This window comes from Panthera leo, chromosome A3 (genome assembly GCF_018350215.1).
Source record: "Panthera leo isolate Ple1 chromosome A3, P.leo_Ple1_pat1.1, whole genome shotgun sequence".
Lineage (NCBI taxonomy): Eukaryota > Metazoa > Chordata > Mammalia > Carnivora > Felidae > Panthera > Panthera leo.
Window position 1 is genome coordinate 66,399,623 of NC_056681.1, and position 18,807 is coordinate 66,418,429.

Here is an 18,807-nt window from a genome sequence, read left to right on the forward strand (position 1 = left end):
TCCACAGCTTGACACACAGGAAAGTGCTGGCAAGAGGGGGTGCTTCAACCTAGTCGGCTGGGGCTCCTTCCATCCCCTCCTGTCCTCTTCCTTTCTCACACCCTTCTTAAGTCCCGGGAGCCACGAGGAGGGCCCCCTGCCTTGCCAAACAGGCCATGAGGTTCAGGGGTTTTCTGGGAGCCTTCAGAGGCACGAGGCCTAGAAACTGCTTTTCCGGGTCATCTACACCAGCAGTGTGAAAGCAAGAGTCCCTTCCCACAGCCTCAGCAGGCCCATGCTTGAGGATTGAATGCAGCTGCGGTTTCTCAGCTGCTGCTTATAGGTCATTGTAGTTCATCTAGTGGGAGACCTCACTCCTGTTTTACTGGAACCTGTGACATGCCCTGCTGGGTGACCACACAGCTGGGGCTTTGGTTCAGGTTTCTCCTAGGCCAGTGTCTGTCCACTCTGAGCGACATCACAGTGCAGGGTCTGAGAACAGCAGTGTGGCCATTCCTCTCCCACAGTGGCTCCCGTCAGGGTGTGAGGGCTGCTAGGTGCCCATGTTCTGGGCCTTCCTGTCTCAGAGACATCCCTTGGTTGTACTTCTGGCTCTGCCTGGGTGACTGTCTTCCAGGATGAAGACCCCGAATCAAGGAGTCAGACATCTTCATGTCCTACCCAGAACCCCCTGCTGCTCCCAGGCTCTGTAAAACTTTGCTTCCAGACAGCTTAAAACAGACTCGGCCGGCACATTGCTCGTTGGCTACATGAGTCCAGCCCACTCTGCAGTTATGAGGCACCAAGTGAACAGATTTCCTCTCCTACCTCCTAACCAAGACCCAGCAGTGGGAAGTGGGGGTGGTAGAAATCAGCTCTGATTTAACATGGACTGTGAGACCCCTGAGTGTGGCCAGATGGTTGTAACAACACACATTTTCACAAACTAAGCAGACACCATGCGCTCGGCTCTGTGCCGGGCACTGGAGAGGCGAGGAGGACCCTGATGTGGTGGGAAGCAGGGCCCTGGCCTGCAAGTACCTGCCATCCAGGTGGAGACACGTGGCAGGACACAGGACAACATAAATAGTAGTTTTACCATCTGTAGGCGGGACCAGACACACACTGTGTCCAGATTATTTGAATTTAAAAACGCTTGATAAAAATTTATGTGTTATTAAACTCATAAGCCTATGTGGCAAAAAGATAAATATATAAAAACACATATATAGATAGATAATATCTAGAGATATAAGTCTATACTGTGTAAGCGCTAAGTAAAAACTACTGAATATTCAGAGAAGAGCAAGGGTGGTCACGCTGGAGGAGGACTAGAACCACCGAATTAAAATAGTGGGCTTTTTTCAAGTCTCAGAATCCTTTCTTCAAATGACGTTTTAGATTCATTTTGGTGTATAAAGCAGGCGTGCCAGGGGCTGGGCTGAAGGGGTGGGGCGCCCAGGAAGCACCAGGTTCTGACGAGGCTCTGGCCTCTTGTGTGGGCTGGAAAGCATTGCCCACCAGCCGCAGTGGCACACCAGTGCTCTGCCAGCCTTCTTGTCCTGTTGTGCAAAGAACTGGGCCACCCATCCTGGCCAAGGGGATGGAGAGGAGCCCTGTGCTGTGACGGGGAGTGGGGGAGGGCAGGGGAGAGAGTTCAGCAGTGAATTAGAGGCTTGCCAGCAGGTGTGCAGATAACCAAGTCCAACATAGTGAAGGCTCTCCAGAAGGGGTATGTGTACAGCCCCCACGGGGACACACAGAAGGTCAGAGGGTGACATGTGGTTGGGAGTTGGCCGGATGTTGGAGGGAAAGGGGAAGTCCTAGCAAGAGCGTTGACATGAAGCAGGACACAGATGAGTCCAGGAGCCTGTCTTCCAGTTCAGGTTGCTAATACCCATATGAGCAGCACGCGGGTACCCAAGGGCATGGGAGGAGAGGCGGGAATGGAAGGTGGCTGCACAAAGGCACTTGAATTGATGTCATGGACAGTCAGGGCAGGGTTCTTTGTTGAGGAAATTCCCTCTTGGCACTGCTGAACTGTGAGACTAAGGAGATCTCAGGAGCTAATCTGGAGCCTCCCAGGATCCGGGAGTGAAGGATCTGACCAGAGGGTGACTATTGGAGCGCTTGCCCCAGCCCAGAAAGGATGTGGTTTGGTTGAGAAATTCCGTTCTGGGTCACTCACACTAATGGAATGTCAGCAGCCGTGAGGATAACAGCCTGTGTTGGTAGAAGACACTATGCCAGCTCAGCTTTTAGCCACTTCTGTTCTAGGCACATGGTGTGGTCAGGTCTGCCACTCATCCTGGCTCTCAGGGATGCAGGGAACAGGAGGGGGTCTGGGCCTGGAAGAGAGGAGCTGAAGAGGAGGCATGTCTGGGGAGATGGGGTACCAGGGCAATGCTTCAGGGCTGGTCCACCCAGGGAGCTGTCCCAGGAACCAGCCTAGCCCCACCCTAAGTGGCCTTGCCCAGGGGACTCTGCTGCTCTGGTTGTCTGAAGGGGGAGGGGAGGGCAGCCTTAGAATGGACTTGAGCCTGGATGTTCCCCACACCGGCAGGAAGGGGTCTTCACGCCTCATCAACACCTTCTCTAGCCACTGGTTCCCCCCCTTCCCAATGCTTTACCTCTCCCCCAACTCCCAACCATGTGCCTCCCCACCATCCTTTTTTTTTTTTAATCCTTTTAGGTTTTATTTATTTCTGAGAGTGAGAGAGCATGTGCGCACAAGTGGGGGAGGGGCAGAGAGAATCCCAAGCAGGATCCACACTGTCAGCACGGTGCCCGACAGCACAGAGCCCTTGGGTCTCAATCCCACAAACCGTGAGATCATGACCTGAGCTGAAACTGACTGAGCCACCCTCCTTTTCATCAAACACCAGCCCCAGCAAGATCCCTTATCTCTTCCTTCATTGCACTGAGTCTGATCCAGTTGATTATCACTTGATAATCAGCACCTTATTAGCTAGGCAATTTGTCATTTTTAGCACTAATTGTTATCTTGAAGGCAGAAATCATGTTTTCTACTCCATATTCCTGAAGCAGAGGTTCCTAATACTTGTGGAGTGTTGGACCCTTCGAGAATCCAGGAAGGAAGAGTAGGGATGGCAGGTCCAGTTTTCCCCAGCAGCTACCCACCAAGATGCAGAGACCATGCTCCTGCCCAGGCCTGTGCAGTCTAAACTGTGGGGACCCCAGTTTCTGGCCTCCCTAGGCCTCCCTGTAAGCCAGCCAGGCAGTTCACTAGTAGATGTTCTAAGGGCACAAGGCATCCTAAGGGTCTGAGAAGTCTCCCTGGAGAAGGTGGGATATATGGTCAAGCTTGAAAGGGGATGAACATGGAGAGACAAGGCCAGGGGAGGGTGGGGGTGCCAGGGTCCTGTGAGCAGAGGCAGAAAATGCACATGCATTTTTGAGGAAAGGTAAGGAGGAAAAATAATAATTGGTCAGAATTCAAACCTCCTCCTCTGAAAAGAGAACTGGGGCAAATTCCACTCTGATCTTCATTCTGTAGCAGCAAGTCACAATCTAAGAAAAACAAGGTGTGAGAAGCAAGGAGCAGAGTGAGGCCATCAACGTCCTTCATCAGGCTGGAGGCCCAGGTCTCAGCACAAGGTCTCAGGCCAGGGCTCCAAGTGCATGAAAAGGTCAGAGGGGAAAGCTCCCAGGTGGAGGCTGGCCTCCCTGTATGGTGCCTCCAGCCTCAGATCACAGGATGCACCCTGTCTAGATGCAGGACTCCACTTCTATGAGGGCCCGTGTGCCAACCTCAGATGGTCCAGCAGAACTAACCGGGCAGCGATCAAGTACAGGGCCTGACAGTCATGTGGGTTTGTCCCAGCAATGCCAGGATTAACAGGGCCTCACGCTCACCACCCAGTGAGAACCAGAGCCACAGCCTTGTTTGGGTCTCAGTGGCTCAGCCAAGTTCACATGCTGCCCAGGCAGCTGGTGTGCATCAGTGTGGCTGGCAGTACCCACAGTATAAAGAATGCAGTACTTCCACAGCCATTAGTGAATCGCCACTGCCTTGAATGTCCTTAGTGTCCCCGGCTGCCTTGACCCTCCCCTGGGACCCCAATACTCCCTGACAACTGAAAGGTCAACACCTGGCACAGCAGGTCTCCCAGCCCCCCACCCCCGCCCCAGTTATGGTGAGCAGTGTTCTAACGGTCTCTGCTATGTCCAGGACAGAGGAAGGGAGCTGTCGGCCCCTCCTGTGGTCCCACCTTCTGGTGGGAGCAACCCTCCCCTCTCCTCCCAGCCCCCTTCAGGGCCACATCCCCACATCCAGCAGCATCCTGACCTCAGAGGACGCCCAGTTTTCAGGTTGAAAGAGATTCTGAAGTTGCTGCCTCCCTTTGCAGAGCAACTGTGTTCCTAAATGGCGACTGAATAGGACTTGGTGTCACTTGAGTCCTATTGCACATATAAGGGGAGCTGGCTGTTTTAGGAAATCCAGTGAAGAATTCTTTGGTAAAGTAACACATGACTGATGACACTCCTCATGTATCCAGGGTCAGGAAACAGTTTGCAGTTCAGTTTAGGAGATGTTAATTGAGCATTTATTGTGCGCTGGCAAGGTCTAAAGCACAACTCTGGCCTTTAGGTAACCTTTCTTTTTCAGTTCCTTGCTTAGCTCCATTCCTGGATGAGCAATTGCTTTCTGGGTCTCTCATATACAAGGTTCACTGGGGGCCTGTGGGGTGTGTGAATATAAAAATGGCCACATGGTCACTGAGGATGGTGCATACCGTGGATGTGGGTAAGAGGAACAAACAAAGCAAGACTAGCAGACACACCTAACAGTGCTTCAGAGAGTGGGCCAGGAGAGTATCTGATCAGGGGCCAAGTGGATGAGAGGAGCGGGCAGCACGGTGGGGCAGAATCCCTTGGGTTCCCAGCCTGGGAGGAAGACCAAGGGAAAGGGGGCCCTCTCAGGGACGTGCTAGCTGTTCCTGTCCTTCCCTGCAGCCTGATGTTCACCAAGGTGAAGCTGGAGCAGGTCCTGAAAGGCCCGGAGGAAGCCCTTGTGACCTGCAGACAAATGCTGCGGCTGTGGCAGACCCTGTACAGCTTCTCCCAGCTGGGGTGAGTGGCCATCATCATCCTTGGGGTCGCCCAGGGGGTGGAGGGTAGCACTGACAGGGGGTCGTTGCCAGGGCAACAGCCCATAGCTGAGTGGTCATGATGCCTGGGGGTGGTGACGATATTTGAATCAGAGTGTGCTACTTACTGCTCCTGGGGCCTTTTACATCCGTAGGCTAATTTTAACCTTTTGACAATCCTCTGTGAGGACACAAAGAACCTGTTTAGGAAACTGAAGTTCTGAGGGGTAAGAATGAAGTTATTATTGAGCATCTGGGCCAGGTTCTGGGATTGTTACTTACATATTATACACTGTCAGATTTTATTCTCACCCCAGGAGGGAAACTTAGACTCAGGAACCGTAGAGAATTTGCCAGTCACTCACCTGGTAAATGGTAGTGCTGGGGCTTGAACCTGGGTCTCCCGAGTCGCAGCCCTGAGCCGGTTGCTTCTTCCTGGCTCCATTTGGAAGCTAGAGGGAAGAGGAAGAAGCAGAGTTCCTGAAAGGCCCGCCCCTCTTCCCCACTCACCCACCATCTCCACTCATCCTATCTCCTGCCACAGCCCCCAGCCTGGGCTCTGGGTTTCTCCTGGGCCAGATAGGGACTCTTGTGCAGACTGAATCTGCTGAAAGTTTTTGCTCAAATCTCCTGGGACACCGTGCAGCCCAAAGCAGAAAAGGGCCTTGTGCCCGGCAGGTGCACCATGACTTCCTGGTCCTCTGGTCCTCCCTCCCTCCCCTTCCCTGAAATTGTTGGCTGTATCATCTCCCGGAGGCCTTAAGGGACCCCACACCGGTAGATGTGTTTGCATTTTCACAGGGACTCTGGGAACCCTAAAGGGTTTCACAATCCCCAGAGGCATGTCTCTCTGGTGGTGAAATTTACAGAGGAGGCTCCAGGGTAATCCAATGAGGTTAAAACCCTTGGGCAAATAGGGTCTGCCTCGCTCTGAAGGCCTTTGAAAGGCCTGAGAGATTCCAGGGCAGAGCAGGACCCAGTGAATGGAAGCTGCCAGAAGGAGGCTCTGGGGTGAGGGACTTTTCAGAAAGGGAATGGGGAGCTGTCTGGCAGCTGGGTGATACGGGGGTGAGGACCAGACTCTGGGATGAGCGGGGCCTGCACTGAGATACCCCTTGCTCAGCCACTCACTGGCTACAGTCACTCCTTCATGGAGCCTGCAGGTGTATAGTCTGGCTCCCCTTACAGAAAGGAGCTGTCATTGGAGGTGGCAGGAACCTCCTCTTGGCTGGATGGCTGGTTGCCTGCTCCTCCAGGTGGTCTTTGTGGGGCCTCTCTGAGCTGCAGCCCCGTGTCTTGGCATTTGGGCCCATCCTGGGCCTCCCCTCCAGGCAGCAGAACTGTGGGGCTGCCCCATGTTCTCTCCAGGGCTGGGGCTGTGGGTTCTTGCTAGGGTTGTTTAAGTCACCACTCACACACTCATCTGTGATAGGAGGGCCTGGTGGAGCTCCTCCTAGGTTCCCCAGGCACCTCTTTTGGGAAGCCTCCCATAGCTCCCCACTCAGGGCGGGGCAGGGCTCAGCCAGGCCAGCTGCCTGGAGTCAAATAGGAAGCATTCTTTCTGAACCTGGAGCCACAGAGCAGAAACTAGGACTTGTGAAATCTGCTTCGGAGCAGCTGAGGACAGGCCAGAATCCACAGCCTGAAGGTCTGGCCTACCCACCCCACCCATACACCCTCCTTCCTCAGCTCCACCTGGGCCAGCCCATGCTGTCCCCAGGCCCTGCTCAGATGCTTTCCTTCATGGAGCCTGTAGTCACCCAGCCTTGGACGCTTCAGTTCAACCTTCATGATCTAGGTGTTTTGAAGTGCTCATCATGGACTCTCCTCCCCACCTCTCCTCCCCTGGTGGCTGCCAGGTTCTTCAGGATAGGAGCAATGCTGTATGTTGGCCTAGAACCAAGTGACAAAAGTCCCTGAGATGGGCTGTTTCTGGAGTCCTTCTTGGGCTGGGAGGGATGGTGAGACAAGAAGCTGCCTGCGCTGGGCACCTGCCCATGTTGTCTCCTGTACTCCTCACGGTAAACTCATGAGATAGGCATCTTCTGCTTGTTACTGCACACAATGAGATGACAAAAGTAAGACTTAGAATGCTTTGCTGAGGGTCTCACAGCTAAGGAGGGGTGGCCGGTGTCTCTGGCTCTTTGGCACCGCACTCTGGTGCCTCTGGGAGCAGAAAAGGGTGGGGAGGAAAGGCATCAACCTGGATCTACTGTGTTTTGTGGATGGTTTCCTCTAATGTCTGCACCATGGCCGTGCACCCACAGGCCCAAGTTCAGACCAGTGTGAGCATGAGTTAAAATGGCAAGGACACCCTGGGCCCTGGCATTCTTGATTGGGACCATCATCTTGACACCCCCTGAAGGTCAGAAGCCTCTGGCCCCAGGCTGGGCTTGCCATCTATCCTGCCCTGTTTACCTTGGCCCTCCTCCAGGCTTCCCTGGTCAGCAGGTTCAAGGGCAACCCCAGAAGTAGGCGGGGTGGCTGGAGGTATGTGTGCCCCAGGATGGGCACAACAGGCTGTGCTGCCTTTCTGAGCTGTGGCTCCCCCCACCCCCCACCCCGCTTCCCCACTCTGAGAAAAGAGGAACCTCCCTAGCAGTGTGGGAACCACAAGGACCTGGGGAATTGGGGGCAGGGGAGAGTACCATGCTTGTTTATCTGCCCCCGCAGGGCCCTCCCTCTGGTTCTTCTGGGGCTACCCTGGTAGCCCGACGTAGAGTGCCTGATGCAGAATGGTGGCTGGGCCTTCCTTCCCTGGGGCTTGGGCTGGGGGTATTTCTGGTAGCCCGTGAAGACCAAGTTTTCCTTGGAAGCTGGATCTTGGTGCCTGCTCTGTGCCTGGCACTCTGCTGGACATTGTGAGGGTGGCAAAAGGTAGCAAAGACCTCCTTTCGTCCTGGGGGAGCTTCTACCATCACTGACTTCAGAGGAGGGAGAGTTTCTAACCCATGTGCTGCTGGATCCATGCTGACGGAGGGCAGGGGAGAAGGCAGCTGTGAGGGGCACAGGAGGCTTTCTGGCTGTATGAGGGGCTCTGGGCTGGGTTCTAAAGGATGGGGGGGGGTTGTGTGGACCAGAAGAACAAACAGCAAGAACATTCTTGGTTTGCATGAGCAAATGTTAGCTGCAGGGATGAAATGTGGTAGTGTTAAGGAATAGCGGGGAGACTGATGGCCTCACGGGCACATAGTGGTGGTGTGTGTGTGTGGGTGTGTGAGTGTGTGGGTGTGTACACATGCTGGGGAGTAACAGCATGTCAGTGTAGCTTCTGGGGTTAGCCAGATTCTAGGGTAAGCCTGAGGCCCGATCTGTCTTGCCATCTCTGGTGGTCTCCACCCTTCCTAGTGGTCCTAGCTTTGGCTCCGTTCCCAGGCCTAAACTCTCAGCCTCAGACCCTGCCTGGTGTAAGGCTCCCTTGTTCTCCCTTGCAAGCCCTCTGCCTCACTGGGGCCTGGCTTTCCCTTGCCTTTCAGAGGCCTGGAAAAGGATGGGAGCCTCGGCGAGGGTGTCACACTGAAGAAGCAGAGTGGCATGCATCTGACTCTGCCCGATGCCCATGATGCAGACTCTGGTAAGAACGTGCCCGTGGGCAGCTGCCCATGTGGGCCCACCGCTCCGTCTCCCAGCCTGAGCACAAACTGGGGAGAGTGGCATCTTCCCAGTCTGGCCAAACCCACCCTGCTCTTGGCCAGCCGTGGCCCCAGCGCCTGGTGCTAAGAAACTAAGGAGCTGCCCTCGGGCATCTTTCTGGGCCCATCCTGGCTCTGGGGCGGAAAGTGGACTGCTGGAGCAGGCAAGGGACGGACCCAGCCTCCTGGGCAGGGGTGCAGAGAGGAGAGCCAGGGTGGAGAGTTGACTGTGGAGCACAGAAACCATCTCCCCTTAGGCTAAACTCAAGGCCAATGTCTGCCATTAAAATGTCCTTAGTAGATCGAGTGGAGTCAAGTAGAAAGGAATGAGCTGAGCTCAAATTTATAACTCTAAGCCCATAGAGAACTGTTTGAAAGGAGGCCCTGATTAAAGCAGAAAAGCAAAGGCACAAGAAGAATTAGTCACCCGAATGGAGTGTGAAGCAGTTGCGTTTAGTGGCATTGCTCATTTTTTCCACCTCTGCGGACATGAACCGAGATGCATCTTTGTTGTCACTGATGGAGCTGATTTCCGATGCCAAGCCCTGCACCTGACTTGACTTGGAGGCACATCTGAGGGGGCGCTGGGCTGAATGTGGAGCTGCTGGCTCCAAGGAGAGAATGGTGAAGGAGGGCATAGCGCCCTTGCAGTTAGGGAGGAAAGAACCATGAGCCAATTATTAGGACTCCACATGCACTTGTCTTATAAACTGAAACCATCTGTGGTTTGCCCCGAGGTCTCCTGAGTTTATTGGAGCCTTTATTGCCTCTGAGAGAGAGAAAGAAAGACAGAGAGAGAGAGAGAGAGAGAGAAAGTGCTCACATTTCACCTGCATGTGAATTGTAAATGTCAATGGCTTATATATCCTCAACAGGGACCCGTGTCACCCAGAACTGCCACCGGGGAGGTTCTCCGGAGGGCACAGGGTCTGACCTGAGTTGCTACCCAAGGATCCCTCACAGCACAACCTCAAGTGGGACCCTTCTATATCAGATACGATAACATGCACTGGTGAAAACAGAAAGCAAAGAGCAAAAGGAAGAAAAGAAAAATCATCCACCGTTTCAAAATCCAGACCTTAATAATGGCCTTTCAGACCTTTTCTCTAGGTCCCTATTTCTTTCTTATACAAATGTGACCAGGGGCACCTGGGTGGCTCTATTGGTTAAGCGTCCAACTCTTGGTTTCAGCTCAGGTCATGATCTCACAGTTCGTGGGTTCAAGCCTTGCATCGGGTTCTGTGCTGCCAGCACAGAGCCTGCTTGGGATTCTCTCTATCCCTCTCTCTCTGCCTTTTGCCTGCTCATGCTCTTTCTCTCTCTCAAAATTAATAAATAAACATAAATAAATAATCATACCCTTTTCTAACATGCTGTTTTCACCTAACTATATAATGTGAACATCCTTCTACATCGGTTTCCAGATATATGTGTTGTTATTTTAATGACTGCAGGGTCTTGTGCGAACGTACCCTCACTTATTTTGAACCACTCCCTATCGTTAGACATTCAGATCATTTCTCTTTTCAGTAGTGCAGGCACCTTTGCCAACATTTATGACTATCTTCTCTAGTGATAGACTCTTGGAAGCAGGCTTGCTGCCTGACACTCCTCAATCCCAGCCATGGGTGAGGGTACAAGGAGGGCCCTTCCCGGTGCTCTGTGAGCTGTTTTGCAGCTGCCCAGCCGTGGGGCTGCTCCAGTCACTGCTCGGACTGTGCTGCTCAGCCCTCTCCCCTCTTGCTCTGCAGGGTCTCGGCGCGCATCATCCATCGCGGCCTCCCGGCTGGAGGAGGCCATGTCAGAGCTGACTGTGCCAAGCTCAGTCCTGAAGCAGGGCCCCATGCAGCTGTGGACCACGCTGGAACAGATCTGGCTCCAGGCTGGTGAGTGTCTCCGGCCCCAGTGACACCCACCTGCCCGCCTGCAGGCCTCTCAGCCGTGCCCTGCCCTGGAGGAAGGAGTGTGGGGCTGTGAGGGCCCCTGCCAAGGCCTGGGTAGACTGTAGTACTCATGGAAAGGCCTGGGGATCAGAAACCTGGAGCCCTGGTTCCAGCTCTTCTTTGCTTGGCCCAAGAAAAGTCACTTAATCTGTCTGGCTATGGGCTTCCTTCTGCACCAAATGGGGACAGGACCTGCCTGCCTACCTGGGAGAGGCTATCTGTCAGCAAATATAAGTGTAAGAAGATTTGAAGAAAGACCACATAGATGGATAGTCTTCTTAGTCCCCAAAACAGGCCCATCCCTCCTTCTTGCCCATCTTCCCCTGAGTAAAACCAGTTAGTACTCAAACCCTAGAGGCTCACAGAGAAGAGGTGAGGGCTGGCAGTGTAGTTCATTGAAAGCAGAGGGCTGATAACACTGGGATGGCCATTCCCTCTTTATTTTTTTTAAATTTTTTTTAATGTTTATCTTTGAGAGAGAGAGAGAGAGATCGAGACCAAGCATGAGCAGGGAAGGGGCAGAGAGAGAGGGAGACAGAATCCAAAGCAGGCTCCAGGCTCTGAGCGGTCAGCATAGAGGCCAATGTGGAGCTTGAACCCACAAACCGTGAGATCATGACCTGAGCAGAAGTCAGATGCCTAACCGACTGCCCCTCAGGTGGCCTCTTGATAGGTAACTGGCACCACTGCCACCGGGGAATTTGAGGGACAGTTAGTGTTGGGGAGGCAGGCAGCTTCAGGGTCACACACAGCTGGGTTCTTTTTTTATTATTATTTTAGACAAGAGCCAGAGGGGCAGAAGGAGAGAGAGACAGAGAGAAGCTCAGGCAGCCTCCAGAGTGTGGAACTCGATGCAGGGCTCGGTTTCACAACCCTGGGATCATGACCTGAGCTGAAATCAAGAGTTGGACACTCAACCAACTGAACTACCCAGGTGCCCCACAGAGCTTGGATTCTAATGCCAGCCCCTTTCTGTCTGTCCTGATCATGAGCTATAAGCTGACGTGTGTAAAGCAGTTAGTGCAGCGTGGGACACCAGTAAATGGTGCTTGGTCTCTGTCCCATCCACTATAGTCGTGCTGGAGACAGAAGCAGGATGGCCCCCAGTGGTGACCGTCCTTGAGCCTCCACTAAGGATTCCAGGGAGGCACTTGCTGGGTTTGAGAATTTCATCTAAGCCGGGGTGAGAGGTGGGTTCAAGTGAAAGGGGAAAGAATCAAGGCCATCAATGTACCTGAATGACACAGAATAGCAGCAGCAGAAGAAGAAAAAGGAAGGTAGCAGAATAAGTGCAATCCTTAGAGGCTCCCGGGTGGCTCAGTCGGTTAAGCGTCTGACTTCGGCTCAAGCCATGATCTCATGGTTTGGGAGTTCGAGCCCCATATCGGGCTCTCTGCCCTCAGCAGAAGTCTGCTTCGGATCCTCTCTCTCCCTCTCTCTCTCTCTGCCCCTTACCCCCCTCTCAAAAATAAAAAATTAAAAAAAATAAATAAGTGGAATCCTAGAAACGCACCAGGCCAACATGGCCTTCTGATCGAGAACTGCCCGAGTGAAGCTCCTCGCCTGTTTTCTGGTTACCCTGAGTGCCCATCTCTACCCAGGGGGTGGCGCCTACAGACATCCAGGGGAGATGCAGAAGGCACTGCAAGTAGATGGTTCTGGAGACTGGCGGACATTGCAAGTCAGAGGCAGAATGTGGTTACCTGGGAATCTGAGGTTTCCCGCTGCCTGGATTTCACATATGGTCCTATTAGCATGCAGTACTCCCCCTACTCCCCCACCATAGGTTCTGAATGTGGCGGAGGGGGACAGTTGGGCCAGGATTTACAGGCTAAACAGGGAAGCATTTTAATAATGCAAACATTGCCACAGCTAGCATAGGAGGGTCCCTTAGGATGCTAGGGATGTGTGGGAGCTGTGTTCCACAGCCGGCTTGTTGCATCCTGAGTAGGAAAAGGAATGTTGAAAACTCCAGAGGGATATTAAAAAAAGCCTCCCCTTAGGCAGAGAGCCCCCTGTCATCTGCTAAGACATGAAGCCGTAACGGCTCCCAAGAGGCACACCGGAGCCCCGGCCCCTACATGTGCTTGGGGTAGGAAGCTGCCCACACTGGGCCTTCACCAACTTCAAGGGGCACATCAGCAACCCGGCGATCAGATCGGAGTTGTGCATTGCCTACTCTAGAGTTCCCAAGGCCTTTGGTTTAATGACGCATGTTGTTTACTACCATCAGCAAATGAACACATTTTTGCATTTCACAAACCTGCTTGCATTTCTCAAGTATGCTGCTTTATGCTCCGGATGCTAGTGCATCCTGGTAACTCCAGGGAAGGAGTAAGCCTGTAATTAGGCTTGGGAATTATCGGTGTAAACACATGCCTTTCGATAACTTGCACATTAGCCTTTCTTCTCTGGATGTTATCCTAGATATTCAGCCTACAGAGAACTCTCAAGAACAAAATCTGAATGCCACGAACGTGGTGCCAAGTAAGGGTTGGGCAGAGTGGCATTAGGAGACAAGTTTGGGTGTGTGTGACCAATCCAAAATGGCAGTGGCTTCTGCAAAGTAGACGCTTTGTAAGAAAAACAAAGCGTCTACCTTGCAGAAGCCACTGTAACAACTCAGAAGCCATTGTAACAACTCAGAGATGGAGGCCTTGACTGGGATGACAGCTGTGCTCTCCTGGTCCAGGGACCCAGGTTCCTTCCATTTCATTGGCTCTGCTCTACCTGGGGAGTCACTCTCACCCCTGTGATCTATGATGGCTCTTCACCACATTCACCTTCCCAGGCATAACCAGGAAGAGTGGGAGAAGGGGACACCCCCTCCCAGTCAGGGCATATTTTGGAATTTGCACTAATCACTTCCCCTCATGATCCACCAGCCAGAACTTAGTCACATGACAGCAACTAGCTGCATAGGACTGTGGGAAATGTCACCGTCCTGGTTGCCTATAAGCCCTGTTAAAAAGCAGGGGCTCTGTCATTATAGGAGAAAGTGGGGATAGATTGAGGGACAGCAGCCACAGCCAGAAAGGGAAGGAAGAAAGTGTGCCAGGTTCTTTATTCTGAGAATGGGAGGATTCTGGAGCAGTCTGCACTCCATAAGCTACCAGCATCACCAGCCAGCATTTGCTGAGCACTTACTGAATGAAGGGCTGCCCTTCTTCAAGCCTCTTCAAGCCTCCGCCCATCCCAGTCAGATGTGAGAAGCATCACGGAGGGCTTCCACTTGAGAGATCCATTCCAGGAATGTTGCCTCTTTAGCAGAGGGTCTGTGTGATGATGGGAGAGGCACCAGGACTAACAGATGCTCCAGGATCCTGTGTGTCGAGAGGTGCCTTCCAGAAGAGCAAGATGGCCCACCTCCCTCTTTCACTGAAGCTCATGTCTCTGGGAGCTAACAGTGTGCTAGAGAAAGGGAGACAGATGTAGGGAAGAGATCCCCTAACCTGGATATCCAGGGCACTCATGGGCGGCCATGGGCTTTCCCTCAGCGGGGGGAAGTTGGCCCAAGTCCCAGCTCCCAAATGGCGGATTCACCACGTCTGGGCACTGGGCACAGAGCTCCAACTGCTAAACAGATCCGTCGAGCAAGAGCCAGTAACCCCACTGGTCCAGGCTGAATCTGTGCCCGGAAACCCTTTGCCCAAGGCATCTCGGGATGGGAGACCCAGCCTTCTATGGGGACAGTACTCAGGAGGCCCTGGGCACTGGCAGGTAACGGCTGTCGCGCTGTCAGCTGGGCAGACTGGAGAACTGGGGTGGGTGGCCAGGGCAGTGTCTGACGGTCATGTTTATTATAACATTGCAGTCAAGGGAGAAACAGCCTCACCAGTGCCCCCCGCCCACCTCCTCTCGTGCTTTTCTTCCATTCCTCCTCATCCCTCTCTTTGTCTTCCCTCACGCTCCCCTCTGTCCCAGCTCCCCGCCCTTCTCCCTCCTGCCTTCTGTGCCTCCTTCCCACGTACCCTCTTCTCTTCCTCTGGCTTTTTCTTCTTTCCTCTGCCTGCACCCCCTCCTCCCAGCTGCAGAGATAGTGAGGAGAGCATTCAGGGACAGGAAGTCAGGAGCCCAGGCCCTGCAGCTTTGATTCCCTTGTGGCCTGAGGTAAATTGGGCCCCCTCTCTGGGTCCCTGGGATGGAGGGTCTCAGACCAACCTGCAAAATGCCTTCAGACCTTCGGATTCTCAGTGTTATTCTTTCGGTTCCATGATTGTCTCTCTCTTTCCTTCCTTGTCCGCCTCCCTTCTGTCACCTTTATTCGGGGTGTCCATATGTCCTGATGGTCTGCTCCATGAGGAGGACACCTGTTTCCTTTAGGGGGATAGTTTTGGTGATCCCTTCTGGGGTTCAAGGCTAGCTAAGGGCCTAACCTTCTCTCCTAAGCTTTTCCCTGAGGGGCCTCTGCCTTTAGCCTGAGTGCCAAGTGCACTCTCATATGGGGAGGCTCCTGAAAGGCCTTAGACATGACCCTGGGCCCTCCCTCCCCCTGCTCCTCAGCTTAGAACTAGTCCAAGGGCAAGGCCCTCCTTGCAAAGAGGGTGTGCAAATAGCCGGTGAAAAGTGAGTTCATCCCCCAACCTGGGGGTGGGGTGGGGCTTTGCTTTGGCCGAAAGACTGGAACCAGCTCAGGGTGCAGGGTTAGATCAGGATGCCTCAGAAAAAAAAAACAATAAAAGGGACTGTTGCAAAGCTCCAGGGAACAGATGTTTTCCATTTGGAGCCTGCCGGGAGAAGCACAGAGGGGGGGCTGGTAGAGAGAGATGGACAGAAGAGGGAGAAAAGCTGAGACAGAGAGGTAGGAGGAGAGGTCAAGAGCTGGCAGAGAGGAGATGAGAGAAGTAGGGAAATCGGGAGGGAGAGAAAATGAGCTGAGGGGATGGGAGAGGGGCCCTCGACACTGGGGACAGCTAGGTCTGTTTGCTGGGGTGGTGAACTGGACCGTGAGAATTCAAGGAAAGTCCAGTAACAGGGAGTGTTCCTCCAGCCCTGGCAGGGGGAGGCCCGGATGGGTGGGCACCTTGGGGCCCTAGCAGTCAAGGCCAGGAGGTCAAGAAATCAGGGCAGTGCGCGGGTGTGGTGCCACGCTACAGCCAGAGCATAGGCTGGCTGACTGTCTGGGGAGCACCATGTTTGGTAAAACAGTTGCCCAGGGACGCTGAGGCTAGGAAGAAGGGGTGTACTGCAGCCCCCAGACCTGTGGGCCTGTCTGCAGGTCAGAGGCCCCGCCCTGGAGTCTGAGCATGCCAGGGACTGTCTGCAAGGCAGCCAGGAGCCCTCAGGAGACCTTACTTCTCTGGCTCTGTTCTGTGTCATCTGGTTTCCTGCCTAACTGGTAATGAAGTCCATCGGACCAAAGCAGCCCTACCTATTTTTCAGGGCATGTTCTCTGCTGTATGGCCAGCCTGACAAGGGCTAGGGCCACAAGGAAAGAAGGAGGTGGGGATCCCTGTAATTGAAATCTGTTGATACGAAGGCACTGTGAGGAGTCACCAAGGGAGACCCCAGGAGCAGCCTCCAGAGACAGGGACTCAGGAGACAGGACGGCAAGTTGTAAACAGCTTAATGAGCCATGCCAGTACCAGGCAGGCAGGCAGGTGGGCTGGGCCTGCTGGGCAAGGTCTATGGGAGTGGAGAGCCTAGCCTCTGAGCTGAGCTCCTGGTGGTAGAGGAAGCAGCTACAGGGGCTGGTGCAGGACAGGCCTCCCCGCCTCTGGCACTCACACCATACGCCTCCTTCTGCTTCTCCCCCTCTCCTCCAGTGACCCTGGGGAGTTCGGGCAGGTCACAGTGGAGCCCAGCCCTCCAGGTCTGCACAACCTCCCTTTTGTCTGCCTGTCTAAGCACCCCTGTACTTTCAGGCCCCTGTTCCAGTGTTGCCTCCCCCCAGGAAGACTTCCCTGGCCACACCAGCACAGCTGACCTGACCCCTTCGGAGTGCCCAGAGTTTTCAGAATTGGCACTTGGCGCTCCATTGCCCTGGCTCCCTCCAGCAGTTTGGTCGCTCCGCTGCCCCACCTCCCCTCTTTATCCTTCTCATGGGGGTGGGCCAGGCACATGGTCAGCACATTGTAATTGCACACTGGGCCCTCAGTTATGAAGGCACCCTGCTCAGAGCCCCAGGCAGCAGCTCCAGAAGAGAACGTGACAGCACAGCAGAGGAGAGCTTAGACAGAGTTAGACAAACCCCTCCCTGCAAGGCCCTGGGCTCTAAGGCTGCCCTTCCTGGCCTCACCTTCCTGCACTTTCTGCCTTGGGACTCTGCAGTTCAGGTTGTCTACAGGGACAAGAGCCTGCGTTTCTCTTTAGCCTTATCCTGGGGGCCTGGCTCCTCTGTGTTTACTTAGTTCTTCCAAATTCTCATCTCCTCTAGAGACAAAAAGCATACCCTTGCTCAAAAAGGCCTCTGTAGTATTGTAGGATGTGGCAAGCTACTTTGATTACACAATGAACCTTAGGCAACATTCACGCTGAGTACCCCCAAATGCTGTGTGCTGCAGTTGAGGCCTTAGGCTTCCTTCCTGCTTCTTGTTGAAACAGGAAGACGATGCCTGGGCCCAGGTTTTCCACCTTGTTCTGGGAGCTTCTTTGGGGATGTCTGTTATCTACCCGCCCCAGACCTGAATTAGTGTAACCTGAATTAGTGTAACCTCAGCCCTTGGCCTGTGCTAGGAACAGCTCCTGGCAGAGCCACAAGCCAGGCTCTGCGTGCCCTTCTGTGCTCCCATCTGTGTGCAGGCACCAGCCCCGGGAGGGGCAGCTGAGCCCAGGGCTGCCGGAGAGGAAGGCTGAGGGGGCCATGAGGCCATGCTGCAAGCCCAGCCGGCCTGTTTCTAAAAGTGCCTGTTGTGGGTGTGTACCTGTGCAGCGTGGATCTGAAATGCGCCTTTATGTGGGCTGGCCTGAGATCGGAGAGATGGCCCCATTTTCCACAGATCTGCAGGGAAGAGGGCAAACTGGTTGTGGGACAGATCTTTCCTGCTTGTTGGTAAAAGGCACGTGCATTACCTATTCTCTCAGTGTGGCAGAAAGCCCTGGGCTTTGGAGAGAGGCCGGAGCTGCTAGGAGCCCAGCTCTGCCTCACCCCTTTCCACTGAGGGACTAGAGTGACGCCCTGCCTCCCTCAGCCTGGTTTGTTAGCACAGGGCTCATGAGAGCACCTCCTAGGAGAGTCAGATGAGAGTAGACACTGTGCAGAAGCAGGCCTTGGCCCACGGTCTCAAGGAGTGTGGGCCTTGTGGTAGCACACACCTGCATCCTCCTGATCAGCTTCCATCCCCCACCCCGAGACTCAGGGTCACCAGGTGAAGTGAGGGACACTGCAGAAAGCCACCTGACCTTTACAGACGCCACCCGTGCCCCCACTGCCAAGCTTGGAGGTCAAGACAACCTGATGCAAACCCTAGGTCCACAGCTGACTCTCCCTGTGGTCTTAAGGTCACTTCCCTACCCTCTCTGTGCCCCAGTTTCCTCCTCCCTGAAGCAGGGTAATAAAAGTGCTTGTTCTACAAGCTGCTGTGAGCGTCAGTGGAGACGGTCCATGTGGAACATGTAGCGCGGTGCCTGAATGGTTCGGAAACCATTCTCTGCTATTGCCCCCACGGCCCAGAGCCAGCCCCGCCCATGCTGTGACTCGAGGGATGGCTTCCACCACCTGAGACCCTCCACTCTGGGGGCTGCCAGTCAGATGCAGGGAGGGGTCCTCTGCCTCTGGCTTTTCCTACCGCTGTCACCTCCCACTGTCCTTCTGGTTTCACAGCTGAGCTGTTCATGGAGCAGCGACACCTCAAGGAAGCGGGTTTCTGCATCCAGGAGGCAGCGGGCCTCTTTCCCACCTCACACTCGGTACTCTACATGCGGGGCCGGCTAGCCGAGATGAAGGGCAGCTTGGAGGAGGCCAAGCAGCTGTACAAGGAGGCACTCACGGTGAACCCTGATGGTGTGCGCATCATGCACAGCCTGGTGAGTCAGCCCCCCAGCCCCCGAGAAAGGCATCAGGGCCCTTCTGCCCTCTCACCCTCTCCACTGTCTGCAGGTGCCCTGCCGCCCCTGTTCCCCGGTGCTTGGGGGGAGGTGGCTTCCTCCCTGCTCTGTTGGGAGACACAAGTGTCTTACGGAGGCAGGGCCATTCCCCTTCAA

At 54.2% G+C, this 18,807-nt stretch overlaps 1 protein-coding gene across 1 annotated transcript in view; it reads left to right on the top strand.

Moving 5' to 3' along the window:
• Positions 1–18,807, top strand: part of TTC7A (tetratricopeptide repeat domain 7A) — a 120,436-nt gene that overhangs the window by 87,833 nt on the left and 13,796 nt on the right. The window contains exons 16-19 of the mRNA XM_042932202.1: positions 4,957–5,073; positions 8,567–8,664; positions 10,474–10,608; positions 18,428–18,630. Coding sequence (XP_042788136.1) covers positions 4,957–5,073; positions 8,567–8,664; positions 10,474–10,608; positions 18,428–18,630 — 553 coding nt within the window. The remainder of the gene's footprint in view (positions 1–4,956; positions 5,074–8,566; positions 8,665–10,473; positions 10,609–18,427; positions 18,631–18,807) is intronic.